The following is a 12828-nucleotide window of genomic DNA, read 5'->3' on the forward strand; positions in this document are numbered from 1 at the left end:
TTAGAAAAAGGGCAACTGAGACAAAAAGAGGAATACGTGCCCTAAGTGCCTCAATGTAATGGCGCCCCTGGTTCTAGATCCAGAATAATGTAGTCTTAGTATTTGTATTTGTATTTGTCTTGAATAAAGTTCTATTAGTCTGAAAATGGATTTTAATAAATCTATTGTTCCTATTTGGAAAAAAGTAGTTGAGATTTATTAATTGGAAAAGTGTAGTGATTAGCATTTAGATTACTATATTACTTATTAATATTAATAATTGCTAATATTTCCGAAATGCTGAAATCAAAACGTTCGTATATGAATATTTATATTTTTAGAAAACATTATTTAATATAGCCTATATAATTTGATTATATAAAATTGAGAGGGTTACCTTAATAAAAAAAACAAGATCTTTAAAAAATGTTTATTTTATAGCATCATTATCACTTATATAAATTTTGTTATTGTTACAATTGTTTTTATTGTGTAATGAATGTGTCTTTTTGTTTATGAAACAATTTTTGATTACCTTAAAAACTAAAATGCATGATATAAAAAACATATTTAATGTCAATTGAGCAACAACAGGAATTTCAGTTAATTCTGTATCTGAATGAATTAAAGATAATTTAAGCATCAAAAAAGCCATTCCACCATTTTGAAAAGAAGTCTCAACTACTATGACTAATATCTGAGGTTTCTCCAAGCGAAAAAGCCAAGCAACACTAAAACTGAATAAAAATCCGAATGAAAAAAGACAGAAGCATGATATTATGACTTTCCAAGTGATTTGTAAAAATAAGTATTGATGAATCGATAAAAGAATAACGATAGCTATCATGATCATTATTATTAAAATAGGCCGGATTAATTTTAATATCACTAGCGCTAAGTTCGGTTTAAACTGACGAATTAATAATCCAATTCCTAACGGACATATTAATGATACCAGAGATACAAGTAATTTAAAGTAAGAAAAGACGAATTGACCTTCGTAAAATAATTCTCTTCCAAGAATGAAAAACCATAATGATGTCAAACCTAAAAAGTAGAAAAAATAGTGAACGGTTACAATGTAAAAAAACAGCATTTATTTTTGTTATTAAATAAGAATTTTATGATTTTACTTACCTAGAGCTGCAACTCGATTGATAAACATCATAGTAATACTGAGATTTATATCTCCATTTAATAAATGAGACCATACGACATTCATATTTCCTCCAGGAGAACAACCAAGTGCAAAAAGTCCAAGACGAAGGTGCCAATCATTTAATAATAAGTAACCAATTCCTAATGACATCTATTATTAAAATAAATATATTAAAAAAGATTCATTTCTATATAAAAGTAATACTTTTATTTATTTTAAGTTTATATGGTGATATTAGATTAAGTTAATACTGTAGATATATGTCTAGCTCCGTCACTTACCGCTCGTTTGTTCCCATTGTGAGCCTGACCGAACTCTCGATGGGCATGATTAAAAGATTCTCTTAGTGCCCATTGAGAAGAAAGAGTTTAAAAATTCCTGATATTATATATATATGATTATATAAAAAATATATTCTTGTTATTTTTGCCGACTCTATTTGCTTTTGATGAACAAAATGTCTAAATCTTAATTTTTTTATTTGGTCATATTAATCAATTAAACCTATATTATCATTATTAATTGAAAAATATTTATATACGTTTCTAAGTAAAGAAAATTTTATAAATTTTATTTTTAACGAAATTTTTAAGGAAACGTTTAAAGGAAGAATTGATATAAAAGTTTAAGTAGGTCTGTATGTCATTGTTAAATAGTGCAATAAAAGCAAATAAGAAATTTATAGAAACAATAAAATTTAATGTTAACATGTTTTTAAAAATCTAATTTCAAACATAGCATAATAATAAAAATTATATAGAACATTTATTTAATTGTTCAACCCCGAAACGCTTATTTGCATACTAAATAAAAACTTTAAATTGTTCCTATTTCCTATGCTTAAAAATCCGGTTAACTGCATAACGCTTAGATACGTGAAGAAAATCCGGAAAACTTCACGTGGCCAGCCTGTATGGTGAAGCTTAAACCCAGTGTCCAAATTTTATTCACTCGATCACTGGGGGCCTTTTTGATTGCTTAAAAAATGTTTTAAATACTTTAATAATTAATTTTATATCATTTAATGCATAATATTTTGACAGACATAAACAGAATCAGACGTTCGAAAAATAACATTTCACTACAGTTATTACATTTCATCTAATATTAATTAATTTTATAATTCAACAAGTAAATATAATAAATTAATTTTTATTAAACTCACTAAAACCGATAATTTAATTTACTCTTAAGATATATTATGATTCATGAAATTGAATTTAATATGTTTCAAGATGGTTGTCATTTATTAACGCCATCAATATAAATAACTACATATCTATCACATTCAAATCTTAGCAGAATGCCTACACCTATGAAAATTTGTTTACAATTTAATTTATAGCTACCATGAAAATTTATATGCGTGAATAAAAGGATCATTCTGGTTTAAAATCTCCTCCTTCTGCTGAGATAATTTAATAGTATGAGATATTTCTAAAGTTGAGAAATGAATTTAATACATTATTATAAACAACATTGACATAATGTACAAACTATAATTCAAATTGAAATTTATCAAGGAAATTGGTAGTAATGTATAAAATTGGAAATTTAATGTCATAATTAAATTATATTGATTCAACAAAGGAGTTTTAGTAACGATTTCTTGTAACCAAACATTCAGTTTAAGGTATAAATGCTATTCGCTTACACTTTAAAATGAATTATCATAAGAATTAAGTATATAAGTATTAATTAATTAGTGTGTATATGTATATATACATATGCAGTGTGTATATGTATATATACATATACACACTGCATACATATAAATATATATACACTAATTTAAAGTTTTTCTTAATAACGAGCAATGCATCCCAAGTCATTATAAGTCATTATTATTCTATTAAGGAATCATTTATTTTGGTTATTACATAGGAATAAAAAGTTAACATATTTTAAGTTAAAAAGTATAAAAACTTTTATATAACTCACAAACAAAAATCTTGTAAAGATTTAATAATTAATCCACGTAGAAACAGCGAATAAATAAACTTAAAAATATTTGAAATGATACAAAAAATTTGTGTTAAATTAAGAACATTTTATATTAGAAAAATAAAATATTAAAACAGCATTTATTATATTAATTATATCAGAAAATTTTCTGTAAAATATTAGTATTATTTTTAAAAAATGCTTGAATTAAATCATTAACTATATGATTTAAAATATGAATCTTAATTTTTCCAGATGTTTATAATGCAAATTAAGATTCATAACACCGTAATGAAAAGTTATAGAAACACTTCAAAATAAAACGGGTGTCTTCATAATTTGTCCTTATCACACACTTCGGAAAATATAACAAAGTCACACGGAATCAAACTTTACTTTGAGGCTCTTCGCGTCAATATGTTAAATTTGTTTATAAAAGTCCTCTTTGTTTACTGTGTAGCTTGTTAACAAGTATTGTTACAAACAAGTTCCTGAAATGTATGAAAAGAAACAAATTTAAAAGATATCCGTTTTGTTTTTGAGTATTTCTGTGAAATTTAATTATATATTTCTCATCCTGGTTTTATAGTCGAAAATGATTAATATTTTCTTTGGAATGGAAATTCCAAAAAATATACTAAGTTTATTTATTTCAGAACCAATAATATTACAGAGGAATAGATAATATTGATTTATGAAGTTGTAAAACTAAAACATTAAAGCATTATTATTGATATTTAGTTTGTTTACAGTATTTCAGAATTATTTTGATGTGATTGTCATATAATTGATTTCTTATATGATGATCACATAATTTATTCTATACAATATTTCTTCTTCTATTTGCAATGTTTCTATTAATTCTCATTTTTTATCATATACAGTATATTGATTAAATAGTTAATATAAACAGTGGGCGATCGGTTAACGAACATAATCCGTTCCAAGACTTTATTCGCTATCCGAATTGTTCATTAACCGATTATCGATTTACCATAGGTTTTAATGGGAATTTAATTAATTCGTTCTGGAGACCGCCAAAAATAAAAAATATATACTTTCTTACTACGTTTATTTATATGTAATAATAAAAATACATACATGCACAGTCTTGCGTTTTTATTAGTCATGTTTTTTCCGTTTGAAAGGGTTAAAGAATCTGTCTAATGTCGATTGCTTTTCTCTCTGCTCCTGGATTTTTCAGAAGTAATTAATAGCATTGCAATTGTAGAAATCTCCAAGCCTCAACCTGGTTTGGATGCCATTCCAAGACCGTTGTTCTGACATCTTCCCACTTCTTCAAAGGATCTTTAATAACAGATATCGACATTAATCCTCTTTTTCGGAAGAAAACATATCTCGCCGAGTTTCTTGGTGTTTTTCATTCAAGCGTTATTGGCGTTCTTCTGTCGTCAGATCCGATTCAGGTTCCATTATGAACTCTTCGATGTTCTTTATTTCTCAAATGTGCTTTTTGTTACTCCTTTAGCTGCTTGAGTCTTCTTGATTATATAGTATTTTTCTTAAATAAGATTGAACTGCGGCCTACTGTAGCTGCCCACTGCCCACGAACATTACTCATTCACGCCATACTGCCCAGCAACATTAGTCATCATCTGCCCACTCTCTACCTTTGCTATTATACTCTCATCTTTCGAAAAGAAAAACAGACGCAAAACTTAACGAGTGTCCACCCGACAGTCTCGTGAATACATAAAAGAATTGTTTTGTCAGAAAAATAAACGGTTGGAATTACAAGGGAGAGTTTCAAAGTTCGGAGAAATACTATCCGATCGGTACATACAGGCTTGAGCGTCGATGTCGACGTCTCCCACACTCCGAAAAGTTTCGAATTGTTGCCCGAAGACAAGAGAAGACCAATCGGTATTCATTATTTTACGTCGCTTCTTCTTGTGTTCGTTCTGTGCGGCGTTCGTTATCCGATCATGTGTTCGTTGTCCGAACATAAAAATCTTTCGCGAAAGTGTTCGTTATCCGATTTGTTCGTTAACCGATCACCCACTGTATATATATACAAATATAACCTATATATATGCATGTATAAATTTATAATGAATACATGTAAGTACATACATATCACATAATCATTCTATAATCATGCTGTAAGCGTATTTCTAATATGTTTTGACATTGCAATATAATAAAATAATCGTAAGGAAAGAATCCCTTTTTAACACTATCTAGACCAGGGGTGTTCAACCTTTTTGTTTCCCTGGGCCACATTGGAAGAAGTCATGGAGTTTTGGGTCACAAGTAGGCCTATATTTTGGCCCAATCCTTAAATATATAAGTATATTTAAGGATTAACATGTCTAGATTATAGTAATAAGTATTAAAACTTTATTAAAAAATTATTTCTAAAAAATTTTATTTAAAAATACTGTAGATAAATTCATTTATTATAAAAGAGACAAACAAAAATTTATTTGAAAAACACAAATATTTGTTTTATTTGGGTCTGTAATTAATAGAAACGACGAAACACCATTTTAAAGTGCATTTTTATTCAACTAATATATTTATAAATAATATATAGCCCAAAAAGTAACCAATGTGCCAACTGATATTTTTTACATCAAACTAATAAAAGGTAGCCAAATTTGGCGCAAAATAGCCAAATCTTGCAACGCTGGAAGAAATACTAAATAAAGCTGGAGTTGAGACTCAAAAGATTATAGACCCAAATGAGCAGAAAGAAGAGAACGGACAAAAGATAAAGAAGTGAAAAAGGTTGGAAAATTAAGGGTCCATATTTGCATAACAGAAGGTCTATTTATCATTTCTCATTACTTTTTATCTTTAGGTCTTTCTCTCCTTTACCCTCATTTGGGTCTCCTTTGAGAGCCAACTCTAGCTTTATTTAGTATACCTTCCTCATTCACACATTTCTATTTGAAAATATTTCTTTTCCACTCAAAAATAAAGTATGTATAAAGGTTTACGGCTTTGTGGAACTTCTTTTTTGAGTTTATACCGTTGAAATAAATAAATAAATAATTAAAAAAATTATCAGTTCTGTGTACACGTTTATTGGGCCACATTCGAACTTGCCTTGAGCCGCATGCGGCCCGCGGGCCGCGGGTTGGACACCCCTGATCTAGACAGAAATTTAATAGTCAAAATACAACCAAATCTGGTAAGTGACATTTCAAGACATACAAAGGCATTCCTATAAAAATATTAGTACAAAATCTCTTCATTATGTCACTTTTAATACTGCAAGCAACGACATTTTATTCGCATAAGATACTCATGCTATATTGAGATCATAGTGGTACGGGATATTGTTTAATGTGGGGTCCTCACATTGAACAAAATCTGAAGACGATGAACAGTGTATTCAACGGCTGGCCGTAAATGATCCTCTGTGATGTTTCATAGAGGATCATTTACATCCAATATGATTCTATCTTTCGAGGCTGCCAAATTTGCACCTTTCCTACAACCAAAATTCACACAGATTAATTAAAGATCGTAAGACTCGCAGTATTGAAAGCACTGTAGTGGCAAGTTTCGATACTAGATTTTTACACAAATGTCTTTCGCATACTTTGAAATATCACCATAGTAAATTTGGTTGTACTTGGATTAAATATACTTCTAGAGAGCGTTGAATATGAATACTTTAACTACAATCATTCAGTGTATTATATTTTTCGACTACTATAGACAGCTTAATTTTAGAAATACACATCAAAATTTACAAATTTACAATACAGTCGACCCACCTATAACACAGTAGATACGTTCCGGTTTTTATGAATCCATTTTCTACGAGTCCAGCCAATCACAGCCCGGCACGTGTGCAGTTTACGGACTACGGCTATTTGAAAGGTTTCTTCCATAAAATTAATCGATTCTGGACTAATTCGACTCAACATTTCCAAAATACATATAATTTTTTGGGAATAATCCATATAAACTATGCACGAGTGTGCACAGTTCGACGACGCCATTGCTTAAGCTTGTTTTCGTCGTGGAGCTTGTCATCGAATGGCGCTCGCGTGCTTCCTGATAAATTATTTTTTTTGCGAAAAATTCACTGAACTTTGGAGACATCATTAATATAAATATAATTTTTAGGGACGTTAAATAATAAATGGTTTTTAATAGGTCCGCTGCTCGTTTAAACTCAACGGTTTGTACAATATCCGCTATTGGTCTAGATTCGACCAATCCTGTCGCGACACGAGTCGGCGATGACGTTTTATCGAATTATACGAGTTTTTTAGCATGTTTGTACGAATATTGTCGCAATTTTTTCGCCATGATATAGGAATCCGAACTATAGGAACTCGTGTTATAGGGAGGTCGACTTTAATTATAAAATATAAAAGTAACATTGGTTATGGGAATTGAAAATTTCCAGTACATTAGACAGTCAATAATTATTGTAACGAAAATATTTCTAACATCTTGCCAAACCGATTTATAACGAGTTATTTAAAAAGTTACCGTCATGAATAGAGAACAAAAACTATATTTACTTGTTTATGTACTGTATAAATGCATAGATTTATATGTTATTTTACAAAAAATAATTCAAAAATTTTGAATTAAACGTTACATAAAAAAGTCAAATAATAAAAATAGATACATGATTTAGTTTCAATAATATCGGTTTTCATTTAAAAACAATATTTTCTCTTAATGATTAAATTAAAAAACTTTTTAAAAAACTTTTAATAATGCTTTGCATATCAGATAACATACTGAAAAAGAATTTTATTTTTAGCAATAGATTTAATAAAAACAGTTTTTTTAAACATTCGAAAATAAAATTTACTAAATTAATAATTAAAATAATTAAAAAATAATTTTTAAAAATTAGTAATTAAATAACTTAATTTTTTTATGGAATAAAAACCATCGAGTTAATAAATATACTCTCTTATATAAAGAATTAAAAATATATTTTTATAATCATACAGTATTAGAATAAGAAATATTTCTTATTTAATAATTTAAAAAAAATTCTATAATTAGGGATAAATTAATTACTTACCAGTGGCATCATTAAAAACTTACTAAAGACTCCAATTATAGGTCCTGCAGGTTGTTTTAATACTTTGATAATTTCTGTAATATCCAGCTGGCATCCGATATTTACATAATTAAGAGTAATGATACTGACAAGAGCAATTTTAAACACCCTCGCCCAAACAGATTCTACTGTAATAACGCTGACATGATAGGTATAAATATATTCGAAATCCAAAAGTTCAAATGTTGAACAATTAGTTGGTTTCAAAATTAACAAGATTTCTGTAAATCCACTGGACTTAGCTTTCAACTCAAAACTGTAATTTCCACTTCCAGCTTTAAGACAAGAAGTTATTCTATGTCCAGATATTTCGACAATTTTACTATTGAAGTAGTAAGAAACGTGAAAACTTATTCCAGATCTGAAAAACTTTGATGTTTCTGCAAGATACCAATATACTCTTTTTGTAATTCCTCGTTCGAGTTTATTTAAGCTGTCCGGTTGAAAAACGATACGCGGTTTTAAAAAATTAAATGGCAACGATGCAATCATAAACAGCATAATAAAATGTCCCAGCATAGAAATATGCATTACAGTTTTAAGAATATTGCTTATAATCCTTGAACTGATAAACATTTTTATTTAAAAAATGTTATAATTTTCCTATTCTTTGCTTGAATGAATGTGTATAAATATGAGAAATATTTTTATTTTACTTTATTTTTTAGCTGAAGGGATTTGTAGGCCTATTTAAAAAGTTTTTTTGATATGAAGCTTTTCCTATTTTGAATTACAGACATTTTTAAAACATAATAAATCATTCAATTATTTCCGACAAAAGTTCCTAGGTGTATTTTAAAGTTTCGCTCTAGATAAATATATTCAAAAGGAAGTTTTTATACGTATTAACTCCATTTTTCCGCTTTAATTTCATTTCCACTTCATCGATTTTTTCAAATCGTTGATTTTAAGGAAATCCTAATAAAATGAAAGATAGTATATAATTATTATATACTTATCGTGCTGATAAATATCTTTCTGAGGATAAAAACTTTAAAAAGTATTGATCTAGTTGGAACATATCTAAAATTCAAATTAAAATTCCTTAAATAGATATAGTGAATCATTTCCTTTGTAGTTACATTCAATGGGATAACAGCTTATACATGTTTATTTACATTTATACAGTTTACAGTATTACTGTCTATTTATAAAACAGTTAAAAGTATTATACGTTTACTTATAAATTCTTATCTATTTTACTAAAATATTTTCATACATTATCAATTGCTTTTTGTTCAGATTATTACAGAATTGCCTATCGAATATATATTATACAAGCAGATCATTAAAAAGTGCATATAAAAATAAATAATAACCATAAATAATTATAACTGTTTATAACATACAGAAACGGATTAAGACCTTTCCTATGCCTAAGCATAGAAGATTGGTGCCCTTTACATAATTTTATGACATCCTAATCTAATAACTTTAGCTATAGACTAATAACTGTCTAATTGTAACTATAGAATTATATACAAATTATGATCTATACTAATATTATAAAGAGGTAATGTTTGTATGTATGTTAGTTTGTATGCAAATCTCCGAAACTACTCATCCGATTTCAAAATTCTTTCACCAATATTTAGAATGGAACTTCAGGGTGGACATAGGCTGTATATTATTCCGTTAAACATGGGAGATGGACAGTTCTTTACGGTAAGCCTTACGGGAAAGGCTTACCGTAAAGAACTCTGCTTCTATTTATACTATTTTAAATGCGGTTTTTTGCGTTTTTGATTGCGTTTTAATAAAGTACGTCAACAGAATGTACACTAAGAAGGAATTTTTCGATATTCCCTCCGCGGGGGAGAGAGACAGGATGAAGGCTTACTGTGAAGAACTTGGCTTCTATTATACTATTTTAGATGCGGGTTTTTGCGTTTTTGATTGCGTTTTAATAGGGTACGTCAAGAGAATGTACACTAAGAAAAAATTTTTCGAAAAATTTTCCCCCACGGGAAAAGTGTTATACATTTATAATAGATACATTTTGAGCCACAACAAGGCATGGCGGGGTCTGCTAGTATATTGATACAATTGAAACGGTGAAAATTGCTTTTTTTTCAATTTCGGTGCTCCAGACATGTGAAACACTTGTCTAGTGGGTAATCTGGTGCCATACTTCAAAGTATCCCTCGAAGAAGGTATCCGGGAGATACTTTCAGGTAACTCAATATGTCTATCCAGAACACTTTGACGTTACATACTGCACACCTCCATAAGTTCGAGATTACCTCAAACTATCAAGAGCAAAAATAAATAAATTTAAAGGAAATACATTCTTAATATCGTCTTTCGACTACATTTATTTGATTTTCTTATGTATGTTGTCTTCTTTTGATACATTTACTTGATTCGTAAGTTATTAATTAAAGCCTGAGAAATCGATATAAAAATCAGTGCACAGCGGATCTTTTGAAGACAAGAAAGTCTATTTGCTGTTATTGCAATGACAGAAATACGTTTGTGTGGATGCCATTTACACACACCAAAGAGATAGCCTATAGATGAAGCGATTTTTCTTGTCAACAAAAACTACCACTTTTGAATCTTTTTAAAAAAAACGATGAAAGTTAAATTTCTCAGAATAAACAAAACGAACGCTAATAAGACAAATTTAAAATGCTTATACTCTATATGAGATGTCCATTTTCAAGCATCATTTTTTACGTAAAATGCATAGGATAATTTGTGTTTATACTTGTATATTTAACTCAATAATTTTAAAAAATTAAACATTATCCATAAAAGAATTGTTAGTGTTATTATTGTTTTGCATTCTAGCATCTTTCTGGCATTGATAAATTTAGTTACCTGCAGCTTTTTCATGGTTTATTTTCCAAAATAATCAAATTTGGCATAAAAAATTTTTAAATTTCGAACCATATTGCTTCAAAACGTCATTATGCACTAAAAAATAATGATTATTTATTTATTTATTAACATCAAATATTAACAAAAGAAAAAGATAAAAGTAAATTGAAAAAAATATATATAATTGGTTATTATGATTTCTGTTAATTAATAAATAATCAATAATGCATTTTATAATCATAATAACATAGACAATTAAATCTATTTGACCTGACAGTTTGAGATATATTCAGGCACATTGAGGTACTGTACTGTACTGTACCTGAAAGTTCCCATACAGATTAAAATAGATCCTGACACATTGAAAGTGTTTTTATAAAAAAACTTACAAACTCCATTATTTATTTTAATTTAATATTATTTAATATATAGCGTATTACTTAATTTTAATGTGGGTATTTTAATTTTTAATTAATTTAAACAATTTTTAAACTTATTTATAATAATTAATAATGCTACGTATTTATTTTAATGAAGTCGAAATATTTATCTAGCAAAAAGCAATTTTTAAAATGAATGTATTTTTATTATTTAATGTAGAATTAATTAAAAATAGTTGATATTTTCTATAAATCTCGAATGAAATGTATAACAGATGAAAGCAATGTTAATGAAAATAAAGCAATAGATTTACTAAAAATATAAAGCCATGATTACTTTTAGTGTTAATTATTATAANAACGATGAAAGTTAAATTTCTCAGAATAAACAAAACGAACGCTAATAAGACAAATTTAAAATGCTTATACTCTATATGAGATGTCCATTTTCAAGCATCATCTTTTACGTAAAATGCATAGGATAATTTGTGTTTATACTTGTATATTTAACTCAATAATTTTAAAATCAATTAATTAATATTAATAACATAAATGCAAATTTTTGAATTTGGTTCACCACATTAATTCATTATTCGTAATTAATATGCATATTATTGACATTAGAAAACAATAAATCCGTAAATATATAAATTTTTAGCGAAAATCTATGTAGTATTATGTTAATTGCTTCTTGTCCTTATTTTAAGTATTCTAAAAAATGTTCACGAGAACTTTATTTAAGAACTTGTTATATCAAGAGCACACAGAAACTATAGGACGACAATCCTTTGAAAAACGATTAGTTTTCCCTCTAGATTTTTTCATTGATGTAACAAAGAAATCCTTAAATAAAGTAAGATTCTCGCGAACATTTTTTAGAATAACTATGAAATAAAATCGGAATTTTTCTTTTGTTGTTTGTTATCTATCCAAATTAAACAGTAAACAACAAGTAGAATAACTTTGGCTTTAAAAAACTACATTTTAATAAGCCAGTAAATCCATTTTGTTACTTTAACTTCTTGACAATAATTTAATTTATGATAAAATGTTATATCTTGAAATGGTTACATATTTTAATATCCTTATTGATTGCCTTCATGTATTACTTTATTTTAAAAACAAAAAATTATAGGATATATTTACAGCTTCATATGAGAGTATATATATTAAAATTATAAGTATTTATTTTTAATGTTCGAATAATTAGAATAAAATTTTAAATTTACTTTAAATACATAGAAATACATTTATACAAAGTTAATAAATATTAACCTTTATAATTTTATATTTTTTAAAGAAATTTTATAAAATAAAAATTAAAAGAATATTAATTAATAATTAAATAAAAACTTTTTAAAACGGAAACGATTGTAACACAATATTATACTTAAAATTAATACAGCAAAATCATAAATTTATTTATAAAAATAATTATTTTTATAAATTAATCTAAATTGAATTTAATTACCATAAAT

At 27.3% G+C, this 12828-nt stretch overlaps 1 protein-coding gene across 1 annotated transcript; it reads right to left on the minus strand.

Annotated features, from left to right (window-relative positions):
- Positions 1-372: 372 nt before the first annotated feature.
- On the minus strand, positions 373-8678 carry LOC111629185 (sodium/bile acid cotransporter-like). Its single transcript, XM_023373066.1, has 4 exons — positions 8109-8678; positions 1117-1288; positions 546-1026; positions 373-376 (listed from the first exon to the last, which is right to left on the minus strand). The coding sequence occupies exons 1-4, from the start codon at positions 8676-8678 to the stop codon at positions 373-375; spliced, it is 1227 nt and encodes a 408-aa protein (XP_023228834.1).
- Positions 8679-12828: the final 4150 nt, after the last annotated feature.

The sequence above is a fragment of the Centruroides sculpturatus genome, unplaced genomic scaffold (genome assembly GCF_000671375.1).
Source record: "Centruroides sculpturatus isolate CEXI.00-Female unplaced genomic scaffold, Cexi_2.0 scaffold608, whole genome shotgun sequence".
Taxonomy (NCBI): domain Eukaryota; kingdom Metazoa; phylum Arthropoda; class Arachnida; order Scorpiones; family Buthidae; genus Centruroides; species Centruroides sculpturatus.

Coding starts and splice junctions, on each gene's coding strand:
- LOC111629185 (XM_023373066.1), bottom strand. CDS start 8,678: ATGCATATTTCTATGCTGGGACATTTTATTATGCTGTTTATGATTGCA. Junction 1,289..8,108: donor AGTTTTTAATGATGCCACTG/GTAAGTAATTAA, acceptor TTTTAATAATAG/ATGTCATTAGGAATTGGTTA. Junction 1,027..1,116: donor CAATCGAGTTGCAGCTCTAG/GTAAGTAAAATC, acceptor TCTACTTTTTAG/GTTTGACATCATTATGGTTT.